Raw genomic sequence first — 25,138 nt, forward strand, 5'->3', positions numbered from 1 at the left:
CCAGAGGACCAAGGTTTATACAGTCATTAAACCACTGTTGTTTCACACCTCAGAGGGGGTTTACTCGACAAAAAAGAGATAAAATACTATACATGATATAGTTTAATGTATATCCATGTATACCTGTAGATCTTAGGGAGAAATTAATACAACATATATCACTGTCAAATAGAAGCTAGAATTCAGGTGTAACTATAGGGATTTCACGTGATATATAAAGTTAATTATTGCAGTTATACCTGATATATAGAGTTAATTATGTCAGCTATACCTGATATAAAATTAACACCAATCATTTAGATGCGTCGAGACATTTTTACTTAGAAGGAATAATATATCACTTTACTTCACAGGTTAATGATATTATATGTGACAGCGTGTAGCTCTTAAGGGCTCTGGGTCGTGGGTGTATGGTAAGGGGGGAGGAATGTACAGCGTATATATAGCAAGACTGAGGTACTCTGCCTGTCGCTCTCATAACGCGGTGAGGGGGAGCGCCTTATACCATTACCTTGTTTATATATATTTACATGTTGGTTAGATGATGGTATTAAGTTTTTTAAGAGGAGATATAACTATGCGTGTGTGTGTGGCTCGTGTTGAGGAAATTAAAGGAAGAATGGGAAGGGAAATAGAGTAATATAAATAATAAATGGATAAATAAACAAGAACAACAACATAATAACCCACTACAGTACCATAATTAACCTGTATCACTATAAGAGACCCCTCCCCCATTACCTGTACACACTTACCTGTAACATGGGCACGATGTAACACAGGAAGCTACCGAAGATCCAATTCTGTATGAGTAAGATGGCCAGTGACAGCGGTAGCAGCAACACGCTCATGATGAAGTTACACACGCCAATATTCATCATGTAGGCGTTGGTAGGATCCCGGTAAAGACGTCGACGGAGGATGTGGGCGATCATAACTGCATTACCGATAGATCCCAACACCACCAAGGCGGAGTAGAGGATGAGGAAGAGAGGGAAGACGTGCTGGAGAGAACGCCGGAGGTGTGGTTTGCTGAAGTCCACCGTCTCGTTAGGGAAGGACCGGAGGTTGTGGATAATCTGTCCCAGTAATTTATCCGGTAAATCCCTCACGTCCGGTTGTTCCACAGACATCTTGGGCCTAACTGGTACTCGTGTCTTTGTTTTGTATATATTTGTGTTTGTTTTTTATCCGGTTTTTCTTGTTTTCTCGTTGTTTTTCTCGAGTTTTTACACTTAGTCTTCTTTTCTATCCGTTTATTGTATTATTTTTTTTTTACACCTTTATATTAATATTCTATACTATATCAGGTTATTGCTCAGGTGTTCAAAGTTGTATTTTTTTCATCTCACTAAACACAACTATGCACTTCACACATCATTGTATATTTTTGTATTTATTTGAATATCCTTAATCCACGTTAATCCACCTTAATCCACGTTAATCCACCTTAATCCACGTTAATCCACCTTAATCCAAGCTCCTTAAATTATTCTGAACTATTGTCTCTCCCCTTTATTACGACTAAGACACACACACAAACACAAACACGAATCTCAATTTACATCCACAGTGAATGTCCAGTATTAACCCACGCATAAATCAACACTGCCTTCAGCAACTTTCTCAATAACTGTTATCTCTAGCTTTAAAACACACATTGAAGTTTCTCTTACAACAAATCAACACTCACATGGGATGATATATATCTCTCTCTCTCTTTCTCTCTCACTTTCTCTCACTGTCTCTCTCTATCCTGGGTATTATTGGTAAAGTCTGCAGGAAAGTTGAGGCTGGATCTCTTTTTGTTATCACGAGTTTCTCATCAAAATCCAAGTTTACATATGAAGCAGACTACCATTGTCTTAACTACCATCCACTACCATCCACTACCATCATTTAATGTCATGTTTCATCCCATTAAAGTTTTTTATTTACTTATTATATTTTTTGCAGATGGTAATTATTTTCACTTTTTTCGACAATTATATAGGTGGTAATTTTCACTTTATTTTCACCTTTATTGACATCTCTGTAGTTATTATTATTTTTCTAAGTCAAGGAGGGAGGGAGGGAGGGTTAGAGTCAAGGAGGGCAGGAGGGGAGTTAGTGTCAAGGAAGGAGGGAGGGAGGGAGGGGATTGTTTGCGTCAAGGAAGGAGGGAGGGATGTTTGCGTCAAGGAAGGAGGGAGGATTGTTTGTCAAGGAAGGAGGGAGGTTGTTTGCGTCAAGGAAGGAGGGATTGTTTGCGTCAAGGAAGGAGGGAGGGATTGTTTGCGTCAAGGAAGGAGGGAGGGGATTGTTTGCGTCAAGGAAGGAGGGAGGGGATTGTTTGCGTCAAGGAAGGAGGGAGGGGATTGCGTCAAGGAAGGATTTGTTTGCGTCAAGGAAGGAGGGAGGGGATTGTTTGCGTCAAGGAAGGAGGGAGGGGATTGTTTGCGTCAAGGAAGGAGGGAGGGGATTGTTTGCGTCAAGGAAGGAGGGAGGGGATTGTTTGCGTCAAGGAAGGGGGTTAGCGTCAAGCAGTTCTCAATAGCCTTGTTTATTTTTCTTATTTGTTATTGTTTGTTGTTTCTCTTTGTCTTTATTAACTTCTGTTTTCTCTTACCTTCCCTGTTTTTGTTATTGTTATTCTTTATTTATATCAATTTTGTGTAATGACGATTTTTCACATTATCTCTATTCTTCTGTGTTTTCTTCCATATAACTTCCTATGTTTTTTATCACATTTCACTATGAGGCCCTTTCACTATTTCCTCTTTCTTTTCTATATCGTTTAACATCCTTTTATTATCACTATTTCATTTCCTCATTCTCTTCGTCGCATAAAAAAACTTTCTCTTCGAACTGATTGTCTATTTCAATCTAAAATACGAACCATTGCATTCAGGAACTTTATTAAACACTAACTCTTTTTCTTTATATACCTGGGAAAGTTCATTATTTTCTAACATACTGTAGTTTCTCTCTATGTATTTATGAGCAGTAACTTAAAGACGAATTTATATCAGAATTAATGTCTATGTTGTTTTATATCACATTATTATATATTTTTATTTGGGGGGATTACTGGTATTTGTTTTTCCTGTTTCCTGGGATTTTTTTTTTGTATAATTTGGGTATTTTTTCCCCTACTGTTGATATCTTTTACTCAATGGGTGTGAGTGAGGTGAATAATGAATTCCTTTAGGCTCGTATCTTGTGACTGACTGGATCTCAACCTGGAATTATAGAGAAGAATTTGTTATAGGTATTTTAGAAACGTAAGTGAAGACAATAATATATACTCATATAATTCTCTCTCTCTCTCTCTCTCTCTCTCTCTCTGAATAACGAACACCAAATCGCACTCAAGGAGACACAAACAGCCTGGCTTTAGCTTTCCCGCCAAAATGGGAAACTGACGTAAAACATTCCTCAAGATGAAAATATTTTGCCACAAAGAACTATATAATGACAACAACAACAGCAACAACAACAACAACAACAACAATAATAATAATAATAAAATAATAATAATAAATTTCCCCTTTATAATCAAAACAATAAAAAAAAAAATTACCAGGAAAATCAAGAAAATATGTTGGCGTGAACCACCCCAGAGGAAGGTCAACTGGCTGACAAGAACCAAATGACGGCGACCTCTAAGTACTCGGTGCCTCTGGAAACCAATTGTCTTAGGAGGGTCTTACAACTCGTTATACCTCCTCTTCTTCCTTATCTTCCTCCTCCTCTTTATCTTCCTCCTCTTCCTATTTATCTTTCTCCTCTTCCTCCATATCTTCCTCTTCCTCACCTTCCTCCTCCTCCACCTATTACCTCATATACTAATCCTTCTTCTCCTGTGCGTGTCTGCGTGCGTGTGTGTGTGTGCGTGCGTGTGTGTGTGTGCGTGCGTGTGCAAGTATAGGAATAATCAATATATATATATTCTCCTTCCTGTCCTTCCTCTCCTCCCCATTCACCTCTCCCTCTTTCTATCCCACTTTTTCATCTCATTGAATCACTTCCCACTCCATTCCCACTCACCACCTCTCTCTGCAGATACGTTAAGCTCTCCCTTCCCTCTCTCCTCTCCCAGCGACACTTATGCCCTCTCCCCTCCTTACCATTCCCTAATCCCACTCATGCCTCTCCCCTCTCACTCCTTAACCCCACTCATCCCTCTCTCCCTTCCTCCCCACTCTTCCATCTATTTTCCCGGATTTATAGATGATGTCATGTGTCTCACGATTTGTCGACTAAACCTTTGTGGTGGTGAGAGAGAGAGAGAGAGAGAGAGAGAGAGAGAGAGAGAGAGAGAGAGACAGACCATTACACCATTATTACACTATCATTACACCATCATTACACCACCATTACACCACCATTCCACCATCATTACACTATCATTACACCACCATTACACCATCATTACACTACCATTACACCACCATTACACCATCATTACACTACCATTACACTACCATTACACCATCATTACACTACCATTACACCACCATTACACCATCATTACACTACCATTACACCATCATTACACCATCATTACGGCTCCATTACACCTCTATTACGCCCCCTGCAGTGGTATTATCTTCAGCAAGCTCGACACACGTGATTGGATTACACGTGAGATTGAGCAAAGGTTGCCATCCAGGTGCGCGAAGGTGTTAATGATACCTACCTGGGTGTACCTGTGACGATATGGTATTGCTGTGACTCTTACACTGCTTTCTTTCTGGCGAGAATTGCTTTTCTTTCACTGCTTTCAACCTTACGCTATTTTTGCTTTACCCTTCTATCATTGCTTTCTGGTGATATTTACTCTGATTTCATTGCTTTCTTTCTGGCTATAATTGCTTTTCTTTCAATGCTTTCATTCTTACTTCCCTCTCATTCACTACTTCCTTACGATACTTCCCCTTTCTTTCACTGCTTTCATTCTTACTTCCCTCTCATTCACTACTTCCTTACGATACTTCCCCTTTCTTTCACTGCTTTCATTCTTCCCGATACATTCTTTCCCTTCAACACATTTTCCTTCTTTTGGGTCGTATTTTCCCTTGTTTAACTAGTGTTTGTTATGGGTTTGAATCTTATGTTAAAACCCAGTGTAGGTACAGGTGTAGGTAGGTAGCCCACACTTGAGACTGTCACTATGGATGGTAAGGTCACTGTTGCGATGGTGGCATAACCCGTCAGGTCAGATTAACCAGTCAACAGGTAATGTGTCCGAGGTCACTGGGCCTGAGTATAATATAGGCTTTTGTTGTTATATACCTGTGTACTATATATGGTACATCTAAACTTTACCTGTATATAAATATAAGTAGTGGAGGAGGTTATTATTTAGGGTGTCACAGAAAAATATCCTTGACTCCTTCAGCTTACAGTGTGGTTTAACTCAGCTTACAGTGTGGTTTAACTCAGCTTACAGTGTGGTTTAACTCAGCTTACAGTGTAGTTTAACTCAGCTTACAGTGTGGTTTAACTTTTCTAAGTTTAATGAGCCGAGAACACCCGGTCCTACAAGTCCCGTTGGAGTGGGAATGGGTAAAGTTAGTTTGGTCTGCCGCCTCATTCACTCATGATAAGTTAATAGATTCTGGGTTAGGTTAGGTTTGGTTTGGTTTGGTTTGGTTTGGTTTAGTTTAGTTTAATTTGGTTTGGTTAGGTTAGGTTTGGTTAGGTCAGATCTGGGTACGGTTAGTTAGCTAGCTATTATCTGTATTTTATCCTTGTATTGTACATTCACGGTAACGTCTCTCCTGGTAAAACACTGCCAGCACGAGGAATCAAGAGAGCTTGTATTCCCCCTTCATCCATCAGTGATAACCATTAAAATTTCACCAGACGAATATCTTCCTAACCTAACCTAACCTAACCTAACCTAACCTAACCTAACCTATTGATTTTCACCAGCAGTGTTTCTCTTTAATAATACGATCCACAAGTTCCTTTGGTAAACGTAAACACTATATGTCTTTTTTTTTACTTTTTTTTAATATCCGATTATTTTTTCTTCATTTATTTGAATTAATGTAGAATGACGTGTGTAGCTGCAGGTATATTAAAGTGACTTATTGACAACGAATGGTATGGATAACGAGGAAATTTATCACAATGTTATAGGATCCATCTTATATGATTCCCATTGAGTCTCTGATTTAATGACTGAACACAAATAATCCTCTGATAATAATTTATTTTAATCACATCCACTGAAAAAAAAAAATATCAGATTCGAAATTCCTGAAATGAGAGGCTGTGTTTGTTCCTTTACACCTGGGATATGATATTAGTGTGGCCTAGGTGATGAACAGTGAGAGGGAGTCGGAGTGGGAGTGGGGTGTGAGTGGGAGTGGAGTGTGAGTGGGAGTGGGGGGTCATCCACATTGTTGATATTGTAATGGGAAAACATAAACACGATATATTATGTAATGTGTAAGTGACCTAAAAAAATGATGAAAGATGAAAAAAAAATATCTGGCGCTCCTTAGTGTTGAGTAGTAGTAATAGTCGTAGTTGTGATAGTAGTAGTAACAATAATAGTAATAATAATAACAATAACAAACCAGTTACCTGTATTCTTAATATTTCCAATTAAAGGTAAAACGCGTTAAGGTAAGACGTGTTGAGAGCCCAGGTGTAGGTGATGGTCACGTTCAACACACAATAAGGATGATCTCTGTAATAGGTTTGTCGTGAGCCGTAAAGTGGAGTGATTTCCCCCACGTAAAGTAATGTGGCTCTGAAGGATGTGGCCACAGTTATAAGAGATATGACTTAGTTTGGGGATTTGGGGGTAGCATGTGGTTAGGATGGGATAAGATGTGGTCAGAATGGGGATTTGGGGCTGACCTAACCTAACCTAACCTAACCTGACCTAACCCAATCTTCTTGTGAGTGTGTAGTCCACTGTGTCAAGAGCATTATGGTGGCCACTCCCTCACCTGCCACTCCCCCAGGTGTTGAGCTAATTACTTGGTTTACCTTCTACTTGTAAAGGCTTAAAAATCATCAAAATGTAATTAATACAACGAGGAAATTATAGATAATTATACTGTAGATAAATAATACTTGAAGGAAATTATCTTGTAGGTGTGGTGGCCGAGTGGCAACATTACTCGTCTCCCGTCCTGAGGGTCTATGGTTCGCTAACTCAATCCATCTGTTTATCCTGAAAAAGCCTTCGTCCATAGTGAGGTTTATTCACCCTGTTCTTAAGATGCTTGGCTTATGGGGCTCTTGTTCATACTCTTTTGAACAATTTGTACAGTGTAGGTTGTTCAGCTGGTATATATCCACGTTGATAAAGCGTCTACCTGGTATTAATTAGTTACCTGTTTTAACTAATATTCACATTATCAAAATTAAAATAATACAAACAGAAAATAAGAGACAATCATATATAGAATTAATTTAGTTTTATACGTTATATATACAATTAAATATTTCAATTGATTTAATACACAACTAATTACGTTTTAATTAATACTATGCGATGTAAATTTACCTGTAATTTATTTTATACGGATTAATTTCACTCAATCATCTATAGAGAGTTAATTGTGCACATGAAATAACTAACACTAATATTGTCCATCATCCCATCAATTACAGTATTTATTGATTTGTTATTTACGTCAACGCATAAATTCTCTATAAACATTAAACCCTGATAATCTCTGCCATAACACAGGGGGAGTAAACCCGAGGTAATAAGGTGTTGGGAAACTTTAATATCTGCGTGAGATGGGTTATGATGCCGAGCCTGAGTTAGGCTGATAAAACTGAACACGAATATATTTTTAGGGATTTATTTAATGTATATACATTAGTATATATCACTGGTGAGAGAGAGAGAGAGAGAGAGAGAGAGAGAGAGAGTAATCGACTATGTACGAAAAACTACTTACCATCACAACAGCTAAATGAGATTACACACACACACACACACACACACACACACACACACACACACACACACACACACACTACTGCTTACTATTTTGCTATCACTCGGACTTGAGTATGAGGATCACCCAGCTGTGATATAATGATATGAGTCATTAAGAAAGTCACCTACGTTGGTGAGTCTTAAGGTGACTAAAGAGGCCGATACGGGACTGGCAGAGTCGTTCACAGATGTTGCACAGGTGGTGGGCTACATCTAGTGCGGGAGGGGCAGTGGTGGACAGGTGGGAGCCGAGATACCGGAAGTAGGTAACATAAGAGAGGGTAGTACCATTAAGCTGGATGGATGGTGGAGGTGTGGCCGAACCAGGGGCAGGTTGAAAGAGAATGTGAGTCTTACGTACATTCACCTCAAGGCTGAAGTGTGCATACGCATCTGCGTAGGTGTTCAGGATCTCCTGTAGGTCGTGATCAGTGTGAGCGACAAGGTTGAGGTCGTCTGCATACTGAAGTTCAGTAATGGAAGCTGCCGACACCTTTGTTCCTGCCTGGAGTCGTCTTATGTTGAAAAGACCTTTCATCCGGTACTCTATGTCCACCCCGCCGGCTAAATTGGCACTGGCACAAGTAAGGAAGACAGCCAAGAAAATAGAAAATAGAGTTGGTGCCAGTACACACCCTTGTTTAACCCCCGTTTGGATGGGGAAGAACTCAGACTGGGTGCCGTTGTGCAGGACACTGCCGTTCATGCCGTCGTGGAGTTGCCTCACAATGGCGATGAATATTGGTGGGCAGCCAAAACGGCTGAGGGTCCACCAGAGGGCTTCCCTGTTGACCAAGTCGAAGGCCGTGGTTAGGTCGATGAAGGCCATGTACGGGTCACGACGCTGTTCTCTGCACACACACACACACACACACACACACACACACACACACACACACACACACAAACCAGTTTGTCCTGTGTGGTGAGAGACGAGGCAGGGTAGTGAGAATCTGCGTTATTATGTGGTTAAGAGCCTCTGTCTGTCTGTCTCTGTTTGTCTATCTGTCTGTCCGTCTTTGTGTGTGTGTGTTTACTCTCCCGGCAGCTTTGGTCCTGTGGTTAGTCTTGGTATGTGTTGATGGTGCCCCCGAGGTAGCTGTCACACACACACACACACACACACACACAGCCGTCTATGACTTTCCCTTCGTCGGGTTAAAACAACAGGTAGGCGAGGTGGGGTACTCAGGTGTGGCGTAGGAAGTAATGCTGTAGTGTGTAACAATATTTCGTGTTTATTTTGGTGTGGGCTCTCCGTCACCCACAGGACTATTGGTCTTAAACACGGAGATGAGTTTAGCTCGAATTTAGGATCACGTGAAGATTAGGCATCCTAGTTTATTTCACCTTAAAATTAACCTAACCTAGTAATGCTCTCTCTCTCTCTCTCTTTCTCCCTCTCTCTCTCTCTCTAATCTCAATATCTCTGTCTCTCTTTCGGTATTATTTCCCCACCTATGCATTAATTATCTTACCTTTAAAAAACCTCTGAATAAAAGCCTCTTATCAGTAAAAAAAAAAAGTTATATAAAAGAAAATGACTAAGAGGAGAGGGTTAGAGGGGAGACTTAAGGAAATCATTTACTCCTTGAGGTTATTAATGATGACTTTGGTACTCTGGTATCATTGTAATTGTTTTTGTTATTTTCATTAGTCTTATTATAATACGAGAAAGTCTTATTATACGTCTTCTAGATTTTTTTTTATAAAGGTGAGGACGAATAATTTTTGAGTATTAATTAGTGTGGTAAAGGTGCACTGAGGCAGGTGAGTATTTTTTTATATATAGGGTTTTCAGTTAATTAAGGAGTGGTCTTGATTACTCTTGCTACTACTACTGCCCACTCATCCCTCTCTAACAGCTCTCACTTCTGTCCCTCTCCCCTCCCTTTCCCCACACAGATAAGCATATATACCTACATATACATACATACACAAACACACATACCTACATATAAATATACATGTATAAATACAAAAAACACACACATACATTTCTACATACATATAAATACACATACATAAACCAAAACTACATACATACATACATACATACATACATACATACATACATACATACATACATACATACATACATACATACATACATACATACATTCATACATACATACATACATACATACATACATACATACATACATAAATACATACATACATACATACATACATACATACATACATACATACATACATACATACATACATAGAGAAAAAAGTTAAAAGCAACATATGTTTTCCCTCTAGACATGTCGGGTCGCCCCTACCACCTGGACAGCCTTGGGTTCAGGTGTGTCACTTGGCACTTATGATACACTGCACCTATGATACATTGCACCTATGATACACTGCACCTATGATACACTGCACCATGATACACTGCACCTATGATACACTGCACCAATGATACACTGCACCTATGATACACTGCACCAATGATACACTGCACCAATGATACACTGCACATACACTGCACCAATGATACACTGCACCTATGATACACTGCACACTGCACCAATGATACACTGCACCAATGATACACTGCACCAATGATACACTGCAATGATACACTGCACCAATGATACACTGCACCTATGATACACTGCACCAATGATACACTGCACCTATGATACACTGCACCAATGATACACTGCACCAATGATACACTGCACCAATGATACACTGCACCTATGATACACTGCACCAATGATACACTGCACCAATGATACACTGCACCTATGATACACATGTTTTGTTATATATAAAGTAAGAGTTGAAATGATAATCTGTCGTATAGTTCATTACGATAATTATATAGTTTGATATATCATATGATTTAATATATAGGTTTTGTGTATATTGGTATTAGTGATGAAACGATATTCAGTAAGGGTGATTTTCCTCTGTATCTTGAAGGTGTTTTATATAGAAAGGTTAAGCCTTATATGAGTGTGTTGGGAGTCTTTAGTCAAGATAGATGTGTGCCCAGAGAGTGTGTGTGGCCAATGAGTGTGTGTGGCCAGAGAGTGTGTGTGGCCAATGAGTGTGTGTGGCCAGAGAGTGTGTGGCCAAAGAGTGTGTTGCCAGAGAGTGTGTGTAATCAGAGAGAATGTGTGTGTGTGTGTGGCTATCATCTTGTAATGACAGAAACAAACAATCGTTATTCATCCTTATTCATATTACGAATTCACTGTAATGTAAATAAAAAAAAAAATAAAAAAAATAACAGCAGAAATGTAACAAGAAATATACGTCTCCATACGTGTGTTTGTACGCATCACAATGGATAACGTTGTTGCCATCTCAAGCCATTGTTGTCCCTAAGGGTCTCGACGTGACTTACCTTATGGCGACGTGACACACTTATGGCGACGTGACACACTTACGGCGACGTGACACACTTATGGCGGCGTGACACACTATGGAGACGTGACACACTTACGGCGACGTGACACACTATGGCGACGTGACACACTTATGGCGACATGACGCACTTACGGCGACGTGATGCACTTTATGGCGACGTGACACATTTATGGCGACGTGACACACTTACGGCGACGTGACACACTATGGCGACGTGACACACTTGGCGACGACGCCGCCGCCAGCAGCGTGAGCACACTTATGGCGACGTGACACTTACGGCGACGTGACAAACACGGCGACGTGACGCATGGCGACGTGACACACTTATGGCGACGGCAACACACTTACGGCGACGTGACACACTTATGGCGACGTGACACACTTATGGCGACGTGACACGCAGCGACGTGACACACTTACGGCGACGTGACACGCCCATGCAGTTTTATTATGTGCTGGTGGTGACGCCCTATTGCTTGCCTCCTGCAGATGTTAAAACGTTTTATTAGATGGTATGAATTTTTTAGCATTTTTTTTACACACACACACACACACACACACACACACACACACACACACACACACACACACACACACACACACACACACACACGTCTTGTTTTATAATGTGTTTGTTTCTACTCGGACATGTGTGACAAACTTCAAGTATTTCATGGACTGAGGTGCCACAACACTTGGCACTGGTGTTTACTACTGTCCAGGCACTAGAGGATGACACCTCCCCCACAACCACTACCTATATATAGTGTATTGCTTGTTATAGTGAAAGTGGGTCCCATAAAACACACTGTATACTAAGTCTTTGGTACACAAGGGGACAGCATGACTGGCACTACACTCGACCGCATTCACTTCCCAACTGTAAAGTCAGGTACCCATTTACAGCTAGGTGAATTGGGAGCGTCCGGGAATCGAACCATCGGACCCCTGGAATAGGAAACGAGTGCTGTATCAACTAAGCATTTATTGTACACACAAGGGCTCATCAAAAGTTGCTCTTTGGCACTGGCACACGGGCACACGGTATCCGATAGCTACTCTCTGACAGCGGTCATTGAAACACACACTCGTTTTGATCTGGATGTCAATTTTAGTCCTGCTATTGATGTCCAACTGTGTCATTTCAATTCGGGATCCAATTCATTTCCGCCATTGGTGAGCGACAGTTGTCACAGTGTCAATTGATTTTTTGCTGCCTGAAATAACATCCAAATCACACTATAGAGAATAACAAAGCCGGTTAGGACCATTATTACAACCCCCTCTTCCCCATCCCTCCTCTCTCCTCCCCCCTTCCCCTCCCTTCCCCTCCCTTCCCCTCCCTTCCCCTCCTCTTAAACTCCGCCATTTTACAGTCAACTTGAATTACTTACAACATCAATACCAAATTAAAAGTCAATGGCACGGATTTACGACACTTGTATGGGGTAATATATCCACAATGATTCTCGTGTCAGTGTCCATGAACAATTTATTCTATAGTGTAGGTTACTTTGATGGTACTGATATATATATATAGCATAAGTGTACATCAAAGTCATGTTACAATATGTTTAACACACACAGACACACACAGTGATAGAGAGAGAGAGAGAGAGAGAGAGAGAGGTGAAGAGGTGTGTGTGTGTGTGTGTGTGTGTGTGTGTGTGTGTGTGTGTGTGTGTGTGTGTGTGTGTTTTAGTACGGACGAGTGAACCAGAATGAACAAGAATAAAATATGAGGAGAGGCTTCACGCAGAGCCATTGAAACCCACCTGACACACGTGACTCACATGTGGGCTGATTAGCAGGTATGGACTGACTGGGATTGACTGACTTTTACATAGACCCCCTCCTCCCCAAGTCCTAATAGACCCAACCCACCAAACCTAACTCTAACCTAACCAAAACTAAACTAAGTAAAATAACACACACACACACACACACACACGCGCACACACACACGCACACACACACACACATACACACACACACACACACACGTTGGAGATTGTAAAATGAAAACCTCTCCAACAAATGTAAAAAAAATAAATAAAAAATAAAAACCTCCGGCCATCACAAGTTTTATCTGAAGGTCTGGTTGATATCCCAAAGGAATTCATATGCAAGTTTTACCAAAGGTCACGTTTGACGATATGAAAAAAAAAAATTATGATTGCCGATTTTTACTGTATTTACCAACTGGGGGGGTGAGAGTTTGCTTCCATCCAGAGTTGTACTGAAGAGCAGGAGTGTACTGATGGTAGTGGTAGTGATGATGATGATGTTACTCTGATACTCTTCAAAACTAATGTGTAGTTTTATGACCACTAGAATAAATTGCTTGGAAACTGTAGGACTCGTAATGTATACAGAGAGAGAGAGACTAAGGTTTACACTACTTATCAAACAATCATGGCATAGAAATAGTGTTTGAGAAAATATAGAAATCCTGATGTAAAGACAGACAGAGAGACATAGAACAAAGAAAACATTCTATATTCCTCAACAACGTTCATGGCGAGGTTGTAAATAGAATGATCGCTTAGGAAGACATTTTACCTTCTCTCGTGTACACCACCAGGAACTATCGTCACTACATCATGTTAACGAGACCACCACCGCCACACACTGCTGGTCGGCACTACACCCAGGAACACGCTAGGGTCATTCATCCAGAGAGAGATCACCCTAAGCCACCCCGGATGGAAAACTGGAATGGCTTTACGATCCAAGAGCTCAGGTGAAACAATCCACTGGCTTAAGCCCCAACGCGTCAACAACATCGAGTTTTAAACGGCTGCCAACGGGACCCTGCCGGAGTAACAGTGAGGTCTCTCCGTTTACTGCTTTTTTGGCCCTTATCTGATATGAGAGCAGTTTTTTACGTGTTCGAAGTCTCAGATCACACATAGCAATACTCTCAGACCATAGCTATACTCTAAGACCATAGCTATTCTCTCAGGTCATAGCAATACTCTAAGACCATAGCTATACTCTCAGATCATAGCAATACTCTCAGACCACACAACAACACTCAAACCACACACACACACAACAACACTCAAACCACACACACACACACACACACACAGCGACACTCTCACACCACACAACACTCAAGCTAAGAAAAACAAAGAACACCCAACACCTCTCACGTTTCCGTCAACATCATCTGGCAGACCTAATATTTGAGCTGTTCCCCTTTTTCATTAGTATTGTAATGAGACCAGCGGCTTCAATATTGGAACTGTCTTCATAAGTCTTTCGAGAAAATCATCCACAGTGGGTTTTCACTTTCCTGGGGAACTCTTTGTGTGGTTGGAAATTGTTTTAACACGTATGGTGATAGCTGATACTGTTTTGATAATGGTATGGAGGTTGAAGGTTGGTTTTTTTTCGATGTTTGGAAAAATAATGAAAGTTATTTTATGGGTTTATAAAATATAAAACACACACACACACACACACACACACACACACACACACACACACACACACACACACACACACACACACACACACACACACACACACACACACACACACAGTATTGAGTTACTCGGATGAAAAAGACTTGATATTTACATACCTAAAGCCGTCTTTACAACCCGTAGCTCTCCTGTCCACGAGTGATTGTTGTGAAACCTTAATTAGATCACTTACCTGTGCTTACCTGTGTAATTAGTGAGATTTAACTACGCTGTGTTTATGTTTTGGGTTATATATATATTTACGTGGTGGTGTTTCTTCTATTTCTTCCTCCTCCTCATCTACATCGGGGTCTCTTCCTTCCTTCTTTCATTCCTTCTTTCATTCCTTCCTTTCTTTCTCTTCCTTGTTGATTTTTTTTATCCCTTTTCCTTCTTCTTTTCTACTTCTGCCCTTCCTTCCTTCCTTCCTTCCCTTCCCTTCCTTCCTTCCTCCCTCCCTCCTCCTCCTCCTCCTCCTCCTCCTCCTCCTCCTCCTCCTCCTCCTCCTCCTCCCTCTCCTCCTCCTCCTCCCATTATTCTTTTCTCTCCATCACCCTCCTTTTCTCCCCTGTTCTCCCTCTCCTCTTCCTCTTCTCCCTCCCCCCCCACCTCCCCTTTCTTTTCTTCTTTACCTCCCTGCCTCCTCCTCCTCCCCCTCCTCGTCAGGCCCAGGTCACGTGTGCGTCCTCTGTGCGTCACCCTTGTATCATCCTCTCAATTGATTGCTGTTCTTGCCTCATCTCTCTCATAATCAATCTAATTATTCTCTTTATTTCTTCTTTTCTTGTTTTTTTCTCTTCCTCTTAAAAAATTCTCAGTGTTATGCTGTTCACTTATAACATTGTTCTTATGCAGAGTGTTCAACTGTCTGTTTACGTAATATAATTAATGTTCTTATTTAATTATATAATGAACATGGTCAGCTGTTATTGATGTCCAAACTGGTGGGAAAATGTTGATGAAAATCGGTTAATACATTTCAGTGTTGTGGTGAAATTTCTGTGGAGTAAAAGTTCAAATTTTTTCTCAACCAATAATCATTTTATCTGCCAATTTTCACCGCAGTCAGGAAGTGTGTTGTTGATGTGTAATGTTTGTTGATAGACAGACTGACATATGCACACACACACACACACACACACACACACACACACACGCGCACACACACACACACACACACACACACACACAGAGTCCCCTTCTGCCATGTCGAAATCGTCCCGTCGAGGTTCGTCGTCATATTGAAAATTCCACTTTGAAGTTTAGATCACACAATCCAACACACATTCTAAGAAGATCCTGCTTAAACACATAGGGACATAGAGATCAAAGTCCCAGTTTGCCAGGCTGCCTCTACCACCCATACGGCCTCCACTGTGATAAAACTTAAATGGCCCGGAAGTAGTACAGCGTGAATTCGAGCGTGTAAAATATATTCAAGGGGGTGAGGATCATGTGTCGGTGCTGTTAGATGAGGGTTGTAAAGATGCGTGAGGTTATGATATTTATAACTGAGGCGCCATTGTGGTACTGCTTTAACCATCCTCTCTAGACCAGAATGTTGTATAAGCTTCCACATTATGACCGATAATTATTATTTTTCTTCTAGGTTAAGCCAAGGGTGTGTGTGTGTGTGTGTGTGTGTGTGTGTGTGTGTGTGTGTGTGTGTGTGTGTGTGTGTGTGTGTGTGTTCAGAGAGGCAGAGATTAAAAATTTGCAAAAAACATAAAATACACGAAACAGTTTATTTTTTCTGTACTATTATATTGAAGAATAATAAAAAGGATGCGGCAGTTTGTATGTAAATTTATAAAGTAAATTCAGTCGAGGTAACAATTTGGGTGTAAATAACTCTTAGTAGGTGAAACTAATCCAGGTGACAACATAAACAGTCGACCTATATAAGCTGGCGTGTGTTATATTGGTCTTGTTTTGGTCTTGTTTTGGTCTTGTTTTGGTCTTGTTTTGGTCTTGTTTTGGTCTTGTTTTGGTCTTGTTTTGGTCTTGTTTTGGTCTTATTTTGGTCTTATTTTGGTCTTGTTTTGGTCTTATTTTGGTCTTGTTTTGGTCTTGTTTTGGTCTTGTTTTAAAGCAGTTTATGTTGTAGGAAATTGATTATTTAGAGGACGAAAAACATATTGTTCAACATTTATCATCATCTAAGGTCATAAAAGGTCAAAGGTCAATCATGGTGTGAGGTCGTTGAGAGGCTAATACGCTCGTTATATATCTTAAGGGTCATTGGTTTGCACCCATCATTTTACCTAGGTGTTAATAGGTACCTAACTTTACAACTGAGGAAGTAAGGATGATCAAGTGCAGTGCCGATCACATTGTCAAGTCCATGATATACCTCTTTCATAACGAAGGAATTGGATTCTTATTTATAACGTGTAGTCTAAAACAATCAATCTTGGTAGAGGAATTAAATTAAATAACAAAACGGCTCTATGCACAAGGCAAGAGGCATAGATTAATTCCCATATGAGAAAAAAGAACAATTTAAATATATCAGAATTGAATTTTTTTTTTAATTTTCAATCCAATTTTAAAAGAATAAATTCCAGTCGTTTTAGATGGAATTACAAGATAAATACGAGTGAAAAATAAATACAGTTTCGTCACGTATTATTATTTTTAGGTTCCGGGTTTTTGACACTAGCGGCCATGGCCAATGGAAAAACACTCTAGCTTGTAAACTATTCAACACATTCAGAACAAAGGCGTAGAGCACTTAGTGTGTGTGTGTGTGTGTGTGTGTGTGTGTGTGTGTGTGTGTGTGTGTGTGTTATTTATGTGTATTTGCATGTGTGTTATGTATGTTAGGTTAGGTTAGGTTAGGTTAGGTTCTAGTCAACAACACCAACATCTACCCACAAATCACTATAAAAGATAGATTGATATAGTCCTACCTGACCCATCCCTCACCCCCCCCCCCTCCGCCTCTTATAGATACGTATTGTGTTGGGAGTCAAGAGATATGAACCGTGACCTTTGACCTCTCAACCACCAAGTATAATATTAAAGAATTTTGTCTCGCCCAGCGCACAGAGAAGTTGAGGGTTCACCTGAAATGATCCACCTGTCTCTGAGATGTTTAGTGAGATATCTTTATTTCTTTCTTTCTTTCTTTCTTTCTTTCTTTCTTTCTTTCTTTCTTTCTTTCTTTCTTTCTTTCTTTCTTTCTTTCTTTCTTTTTCTTGCTGCTTTTGATCATAATTTCACTGAATGATTTTCGTTGAATTTGCATTACTACATTTACTAAAGGTAGATGATTTATTTACTGTATTTTTTAACTGTATTTAGCTTATGTGATTGAATACAGTACACACATACAGTAGACTAATAGTGATACATCCAGTGATCATCTCGGCTCTCACTAAGGTTGTATTGGTGTATTAAAAAAACCCTCTACCAGGACACAGTTAGAAGGAACAACATTACTGAAGGGTTCTGTTGGTGTAGACTGTAGAATGTTGAACAGGGATATATATCCTCTCTCTCTCTCTCTCTCTCCTCTCTCTCTCTCTCTCTCTCTCTCTCTCTCTCTCTCTCTCTCTCTCTCTCTCTCTCTCTCTCTCTCTCTCTCTCGAATATTGCCATCAAATTCGCTAACATAATCGTCATGAAATATGTGTCTGTCTGTCTATTAATGTCAGCCAGGAATTTTCATGAGTCAGGGGGATAATCAATTACCCAATTATCGTCAATCGAGCCATCAAACCTAATCACGTTGTTAGTGACCTTAATGAGACAGGTTTCGTATGTGTCGACACTGTTTAATTTGGTGGAAGGTTGAGAGTACTCTAGGGGATAGTCGATAAGTTCCTCATGTTTGTTTTGGGGGAGGTGGGGAGGTGAGGAGGTGGGAGGTGGGGAGGTGGGAGGTGGGTGAGGAGGTGAGGAGGGCGGAGGTGGGAGGAGGTGGGGAGGTGGGGAGGTGGGAGGTGAGGAGGTGGGGAGGTGGGGGAGGTGAGGAGGTGGGGAGGTGGGGAGGTGGTGAGGTGGGGGTGAGGAGGTGGGAGGGTGAGGAGGTGGGGAGGTGGGGGTGAGGAGGTGGGGGGTGGTGAGGTGGAAGGTGGAGGGGTGGGGGAGAGGAGGTGGGGGAGGTGGGGTGGGGAGGGTGGGGGAGGGTGGGAGGTGGGGAGGTGGGGAGGTGGGAGGTGGGAGGAGGTGAGGAGGTGGGAGGTGAGGAGGTGGGAGGTGGGGAGGTGGGGTGGGAGGTGAGGGAGGAGGGAAGGAGGGGGAGGTGGGGAGGTGGGGAGGTGGGGAGGAAAAAGGAATGCTGATTTTCTTTTGTTATTTAGGTTATGTTTGGGAATACCTCTACAGATGTGTACAAAACTGACATTGTGGGGGGCAGTGCTGACCTAACCTCGTTGACCTTAGCATTGACCTTTGACCTATTACTCATTACCATGAGTCTCACAAGCCTTCTGCCTCGCTGCTTATGATGGGGTAAAAGTTCTCCTCCCAACTGGTTAATGCTGAGGAACTTAGGAATTTCTTAACCAAAGTTTTAAGTTAATAATGAGTACTGGAAACGAAAAAGTTAGTAAGTTCTTAGTTTCCGTTGCACTGACTCGAGCCTCTTACGAGAAATTCACTAATAAGGAAACTCGACCAAAACTCGTCAGTAATTATGTTTTCCCTCTTTTACTGTTCGCTAACCTGGAGGTCTGTGTAAAACTCTTCCTTACTCTGGCATCTGTCCAAAGGTAGCGATTTAGTCCGATTTTTGTCCAGAGATATTTATTTTGTCCATATATCTGTCCAAAAGCATTCTATAAACAAAGTCACTGTCCTAAACTAGCCGGAGTATCAATGGGTGCCTTCCCCAGGAGTTCGCTAAACAAAACTCTCCGCCAAAAAATCCTCGTTAATCAAGGAACTCTGGCAGGAAAGTATTCGTTAAATTTGGAGGCTTGTCCTTAATTAACCAGTAACTTTTCTTCAACACTTAACCTAACCATAACAGCATTTACTACTACTACTACTACTACTACTACTACTACTACTACTACTACTACTACTACTACTACTACTACTACTACTACTACTACTACTACTACTACTAGTTCAGTAAATTCATCTTATGGGTTTACAATTAGTTTATCATGTATATAGACTATACAGGTATACAATGTTTACACCTAACCTCACCTAAACTAACCCCACCAAACCTAACCTAACTTAACCTAACCTAACCTAACCTAACCTAACCTAACCTAACCTAACCTAACCTAACCCCACCCCACCAAACCTAACTTAACCTAGCCTAACCTAACCTAACCCTAACCTAACCTAACTTTTACCAAATGACAACCCTCCTCACCACACACCAAACCCTCCACTACACACCAAGCCCCACCCCACCTGTAACCTCTCACCACACCAAACCCCCTCACCACACCAACCCTCACCTCACCACACACCAACCCTCACCTCACCACACCAAACCCACCTCACCACACCAAACCCCACCTCACACACCAAACCCCACCCCACCTCCTGTCCCTCACCTCCCCACCCACACCAAACCCCCACCCCACACCTCACAACCCTCCACCTCCCACCACACCAAACCCCACCTCACACACACCAAACCCCACCACACCACACCAAACCCCCCCTCACCAAACCCCACCTCCACCAAACCCCACCTCACCAAACCCCACCTCACCAAACCCCACCTCACCAAACCCCACCTCACCAAACCCCACCTCACCAAACCTAACCAAACCCATTCATCCTCAATGTTAATGACCCATCTTTCAGACTAATTACCCAGCCCATAATAACATTCTAATTACAGGACAGGTAAAAATAATTAGAGGCGGAAGGAAAATTGTTCTCGATTGGATATTTTACATTACCTGGATACCTGTCATTAGTGAGAGATGGCCCAGGTAATGAGGTCTTGTGTACGGTTTAATTAGGGGAGGAGGGTAATTAATTAGCAACAGGTAAGGCCTACTATACCTACTATACTGGTTTAAGGTTTATATTCCGTGTTTTGTTATTGTTTTATTTGATTGGTTTTTTCTTTCTAAATCTTACCTCTCCTAACCTAACCTAAGCTATTCTAACTCATCCATATATCTATTCATCCATCCAGCTATCCACCCATCCACCCACCAATTCATCCACAAATCCATCTATCCTCTCATCCCTTCATTCCTCCACTCATCCATCCACTCATCCACTCATCCATCCAGTCATCCACTCAGCCATCCACCCATTCACTCATCCATCCACTCATCCACTCATCCATCCAGTCATCCACTCAGCCATCCACCCATTCACTCATCCATCCACTCATCCACTCATCCATCCAGTCATCCACTCAGCCATCCACCCATTCATCCAATCATCCATATAAAAAGCCAAAAGACCTAGATGATATACATGAATACACAGACATATCTATCTATCTATCTATCTATCTATCTATCTATCTATCTATCTATCTATCTATCTATCTATCTATCTATCTATCTATCTATCTATCTATCTCAAAGTAAAGGGGAGAAAAAAGGTCGAAAACCACTTAATTGTTCAACTACAAGGTAATGAAAGATTAATATGGGCAGGTAACATCCTAGAGAGAGAGAGAGAGAGAGAGAGAGAGAGAGAGAGAGAGAGAGAGAGAGAGATTTTGAAGAATTGGTGACATTATTTCGGATTGAGAGAACAATGATTGAAGGAAGGAAGGAAGGAAGGAAGGAAGGAAGGAAGATGCGGACAGAAAGGAGATAAATAGTGAGGAAGGAGTGTGGAAATAAGGGAAGGAGGGTGGCAGGAAGGGAGAATAGAGAGAGGAAGTGAAGAAGATCTGAACGGAGTTAGGGAGGGAGAGGAAAGGGAGGGAAGAAAAGAGAGAGGGAGAGAGGAAAGGGGGAGGGAAGGAGAGAAAGGAGAGAAGAGGAAAGAAGAGGGGTAGGGGGAGAGAAGGAAGGGATGGAAGGAAGGAGAATGTCAGAGGGGATTAAGAAAGAATTAGTGGCTTTAAGAGTGGTGATTGTGGTTAATGCTGGTTGTCTTAGAGGTGGAAATAGTTGTTGTTTTAGGGTGAAGATGATGGTTGTTTTAGGGGTGGAAATAGTTGTTGTTTTAGGGTGGAGATGGTGGTTGTTTTAGGGGTGGAAATAGTTGTTGTTTCAGGGTGGAGATGGTGGTTGTTTTAGGGGTGGAAATAGTTGTTGTTTTAGGGTGGAGATGGTGGTTGTTTAGGGGTGGAAATAGTTGTTGTTTTAGGGTGGAGATGGTGGTTGTTTTAGGGGTGGAAATAGTTGTTGTTTTAGGGTGAAGATGATGGTTGTTTTAGGGGTGGAAATAGTTGTTGTTTTAGGGTGGAGATGGTGGTTGTTTTAGGGGTGGAAATAGTTGTTGTTTCAGGGTGGAGATGGTGGTTGTTTTAGGGGTGGAAATAGTTGTTGTTTTAGGGTGGAGATGGTGGTTGTTTAGGGGTGGAAATAGTTGTTGTTTTAGGGTGGAGATGGTGGTTGTTTTAGGGGTGGAAATAGTTGTTTTAGGAGTTAGGATATTGAACACTATTGAGCATTATATCGTGTATTGAGCATTGATGAGCGTAAACATTGTATATTGCGCATTATGTAGTGAGCACTGTGTTAGTAAGTCACCATCACATACCCTAGACACTATACCCGGGTGAGCTACAGTGAGTGAGGACACCATGAAAGCTCCTGGATCAGAGTTTCCCCAGCAATAGGATTATTCCTCATAGAGAATAGATCAGCGACCAGCCCTGGATTAATGTCTTAGTGATGATCCTCTCTCATTTCACGTCTTGGATGTTTTGTTATGGTTTCCCCTATCCTGTGGTTAATAGAGTCTGCCCAATGATTCTTTCTTCTCGTTTTCTTTTATTTTCTCGTTTTCTTTTAGTTTCTGCTTTCTCGTTTTCTTTGAGTTTATTTTCGTTTTTTATTGTCTTGTGTCTCGTTTTCTTTTAGTTTTTCTTCCTGTTTTATTTTAGTTTTTCTTCTTGTTTTCTTTTAGTTTCTTCTCGTTTTCTTTTAGTTTTTCTTTTGTTTTCTTTTAGTTTTCTTCTTGTTTTCTTTTAGTTTCTTTTTTTTCTTTTGGTTTTTCTTTCGTTTTCTTTAATTTTTCTTCTTGTTTTCTTTTAGTTTCTTCTTGTTTTCCTTTATTTTTCTTCTTGTTTTCTTTTTGTTTTCTTCCTGATTTCTTTTAGTTTTTCTTCTCGTTTTCTTTTAGTTTTTCTTCTTGTTTTCTTTTTTTATCTCTAATATCACTCGCTGGTGCGGTGAAAGTATATCCGTTCTTACAAGACTCGAGCTGTAGTTATTAAAATGTTTGTTTGTAGAGTCATAGTGAGAAATAACCCTTATGTTGTTAACTGAGAGACAGAATGAGTCTCACTGCTTCACACACGAAGATTTGATTTGAGGATTTGGTTCGTTATGTAAATTTTGACTTGATTTAAGTTTAATATAATTTTAAGTGTTTTATGGGCTCCTTTAATTCCATATTTGTTGTCAAATTGAAGGAATGACAAAGGAAACTAAGCCTTATCACCATAGTTTCTTCGTTACTAACAAGAAAATCCCCGAGGAGACCAAATTCGTTTAGGACGGGCAATTCCCCCAACTGTCTCAAGTGTTCTGTCTCAGCACCCATTTGGAGGCGGTCTCTATTGTCGCCCGTCTTTTGTTTCAATAGAAGATAGAGTAGTGCTGGGTCAGCCACAACCAGCCCAGCAGTTCTTGTCCTATTTTTTACCTGAGACAATTATCAATATTGTCTCTGTTTTATCTATTTATTATCCTCTACTTCTTCCTTGCTCTTGTGTTCTGTCATAGGAACGTTTTTCATCCGTCTGCAAATCTACATTTCACAAGACTTCTTCCCCAAAGCCAAACTGTACTACACTGTATATCTGATTTCTCGTCAATCTCCTTTCAGAGTCTTATTTTTAATTTATCCCTTAAAATCTCTATCCTCTTGACAAACTCTTCCTAAATCAATATATTCTGTCTTGTCTTGTATAGGAAACTTGTATATTCTGAAATCATGCTGACCAAATAGAGGGAAAAATATCCACTTGGTGTAACTCCTTTTCATTAAACTTCTTACTTAGTCTTGTTCGATCTCCTTAGAATATCTATATATGTGTAGTTTTCTCACATATATATATATACCTTTCATGTATTTCTCACGACTCACATTTCAAGGGTTTCAGAGATCAGTTACAACACCTACCGCTAACTGTGTACCCATAGACGCGGGAGGTTGTCAGAAATACATTATAATTTACGTTGTGTGTTTACCTGGGCGAACACCATACCTTGTCTCAGCTAACACTGGCCGGGGACAACACTGAGTGCTCCTTCATAATGGGTTTACAATTCCCCAGACAAACAAATCCATCGTGTAATTTGACCGTCTTATATTCGTACCTCTTGAAGATTTAATAAAACCTACTATTTTTATTTTCTTACATCCGACGTGATTTAATTTGTCCAGCTCTCTCTCTCTGTTGGTTTCCCTCCGCACTACCACTACCACATGTCATCTTGTCTTCACAGGCCACGCTTAACCTTAACTCACTTTTAATTAGTTTCTCTTCCTTCATTAGTCGTCGTTATACTCACAGTAATTATCCCTTCACCTTCTCCCATTAGCATTAATTACACCGGGGTCATTTACTCATCGTTTCACGGATGGTTCAATTTCCCTGATTTTCGGATTAGTTGGGATCTTGTTTCGTTGAAGTTTTAATATCAACTCATGTGGTTCGCGTCACTCAGAGCACCGTCAGGGATCCAGTTCCACAAAAGTTCCATAAACGTTTTAACGATGAGGAACTTTTTAGATCATCAGTATACATAACATGAACACAACATCCAGCCAAACCATCAACATTACTTTCTAAATTTACCTGTAGAGAATCTTTAGGTTAGGTGGTGTGAGGTGTTGGCGTCAGGTGTTGGTGTCAGGGATTGATGTCAGGTGTTGGTGTCAGGTGTTAGTGTCAGGGATTGGTGTCAGGGATTAGTGTCAGGGATTGATGTCAGGTGTTAGTGTCAGGGATTGATGTCAGGTGTTAGTGTCAGGGATTGATGTCAGGTGTTGGTGTCAGATGTAGGTGATGTCAGGTGTTAAGTGATCTGCCTTTATCGCTTTGTTATATCCGCTACTTCTTCCCTCTACATCCCCTCCTCCTCCTCCTCCCTCCTTCTTCTTCTTTCTCCCTTGTCATTTTCTTCCTGAATTTCGCCTCCCAAAATTAACTCTCTCTTCCTCCCTAGACGCATCTTGTCTTCTGTACATAACC

The 25,138-nt window shown here is 40.9% G+C and overlaps 1 protein-coding gene and 1 long non-coding RNA gene across 2 annotated transcripts in view; both read right to left on the reverse strand.

The window, feature by feature from the left end:
• Nucleotides 1–2,070, reverse strand: part of LOC121855279 (orexin receptor type 1-like) — a 76,632-nt gene extending 74,562 nt beyond the window's left edge. The window contains exon 1 of the mRNA XM_042350161.1: nt 756–2,070. Coding sequence (XP_042206095.1) covers nt 756–1,133 — 378 coding nt within the window. The 5' untranslated portion in view covers nt 1,134–2,070. The remainder of the gene's footprint in view (nt 1–755) is intronic.
• A 399-nt stretch (nt 2,071–2,469) lies between these two features.
• Nucleotides 2,470–25,138, reverse strand: part of LOC121855273 — a 29,951-nt gene continuing 7,282 nt past the window's right edge. Inside the window, exon 2 of the long non-coding RNA XR_006086756.1 lies at nt 2,470–3,221. This is a non-coding gene — a long non-coding RNA (uncharacterized LOC121855273). The remainder of the gene's footprint in view (nt 3,222–25,138) is intronic.

This window comes from Homarus americanus, unplaced genomic scaffold, assembly GCF_018991925.1.
Source record: "Homarus americanus isolate GMGI-L3 unplaced genomic scaffold, GMGI_Hamer_2.0 scaffold42405, whole genome shotgun sequence".
In the NCBI taxonomy this organism is placed as follows: Eukaryota; Metazoa; Arthropoda; class Malacostraca; order Decapoda; family Nephropidae; genus Homarus; species Homarus americanus.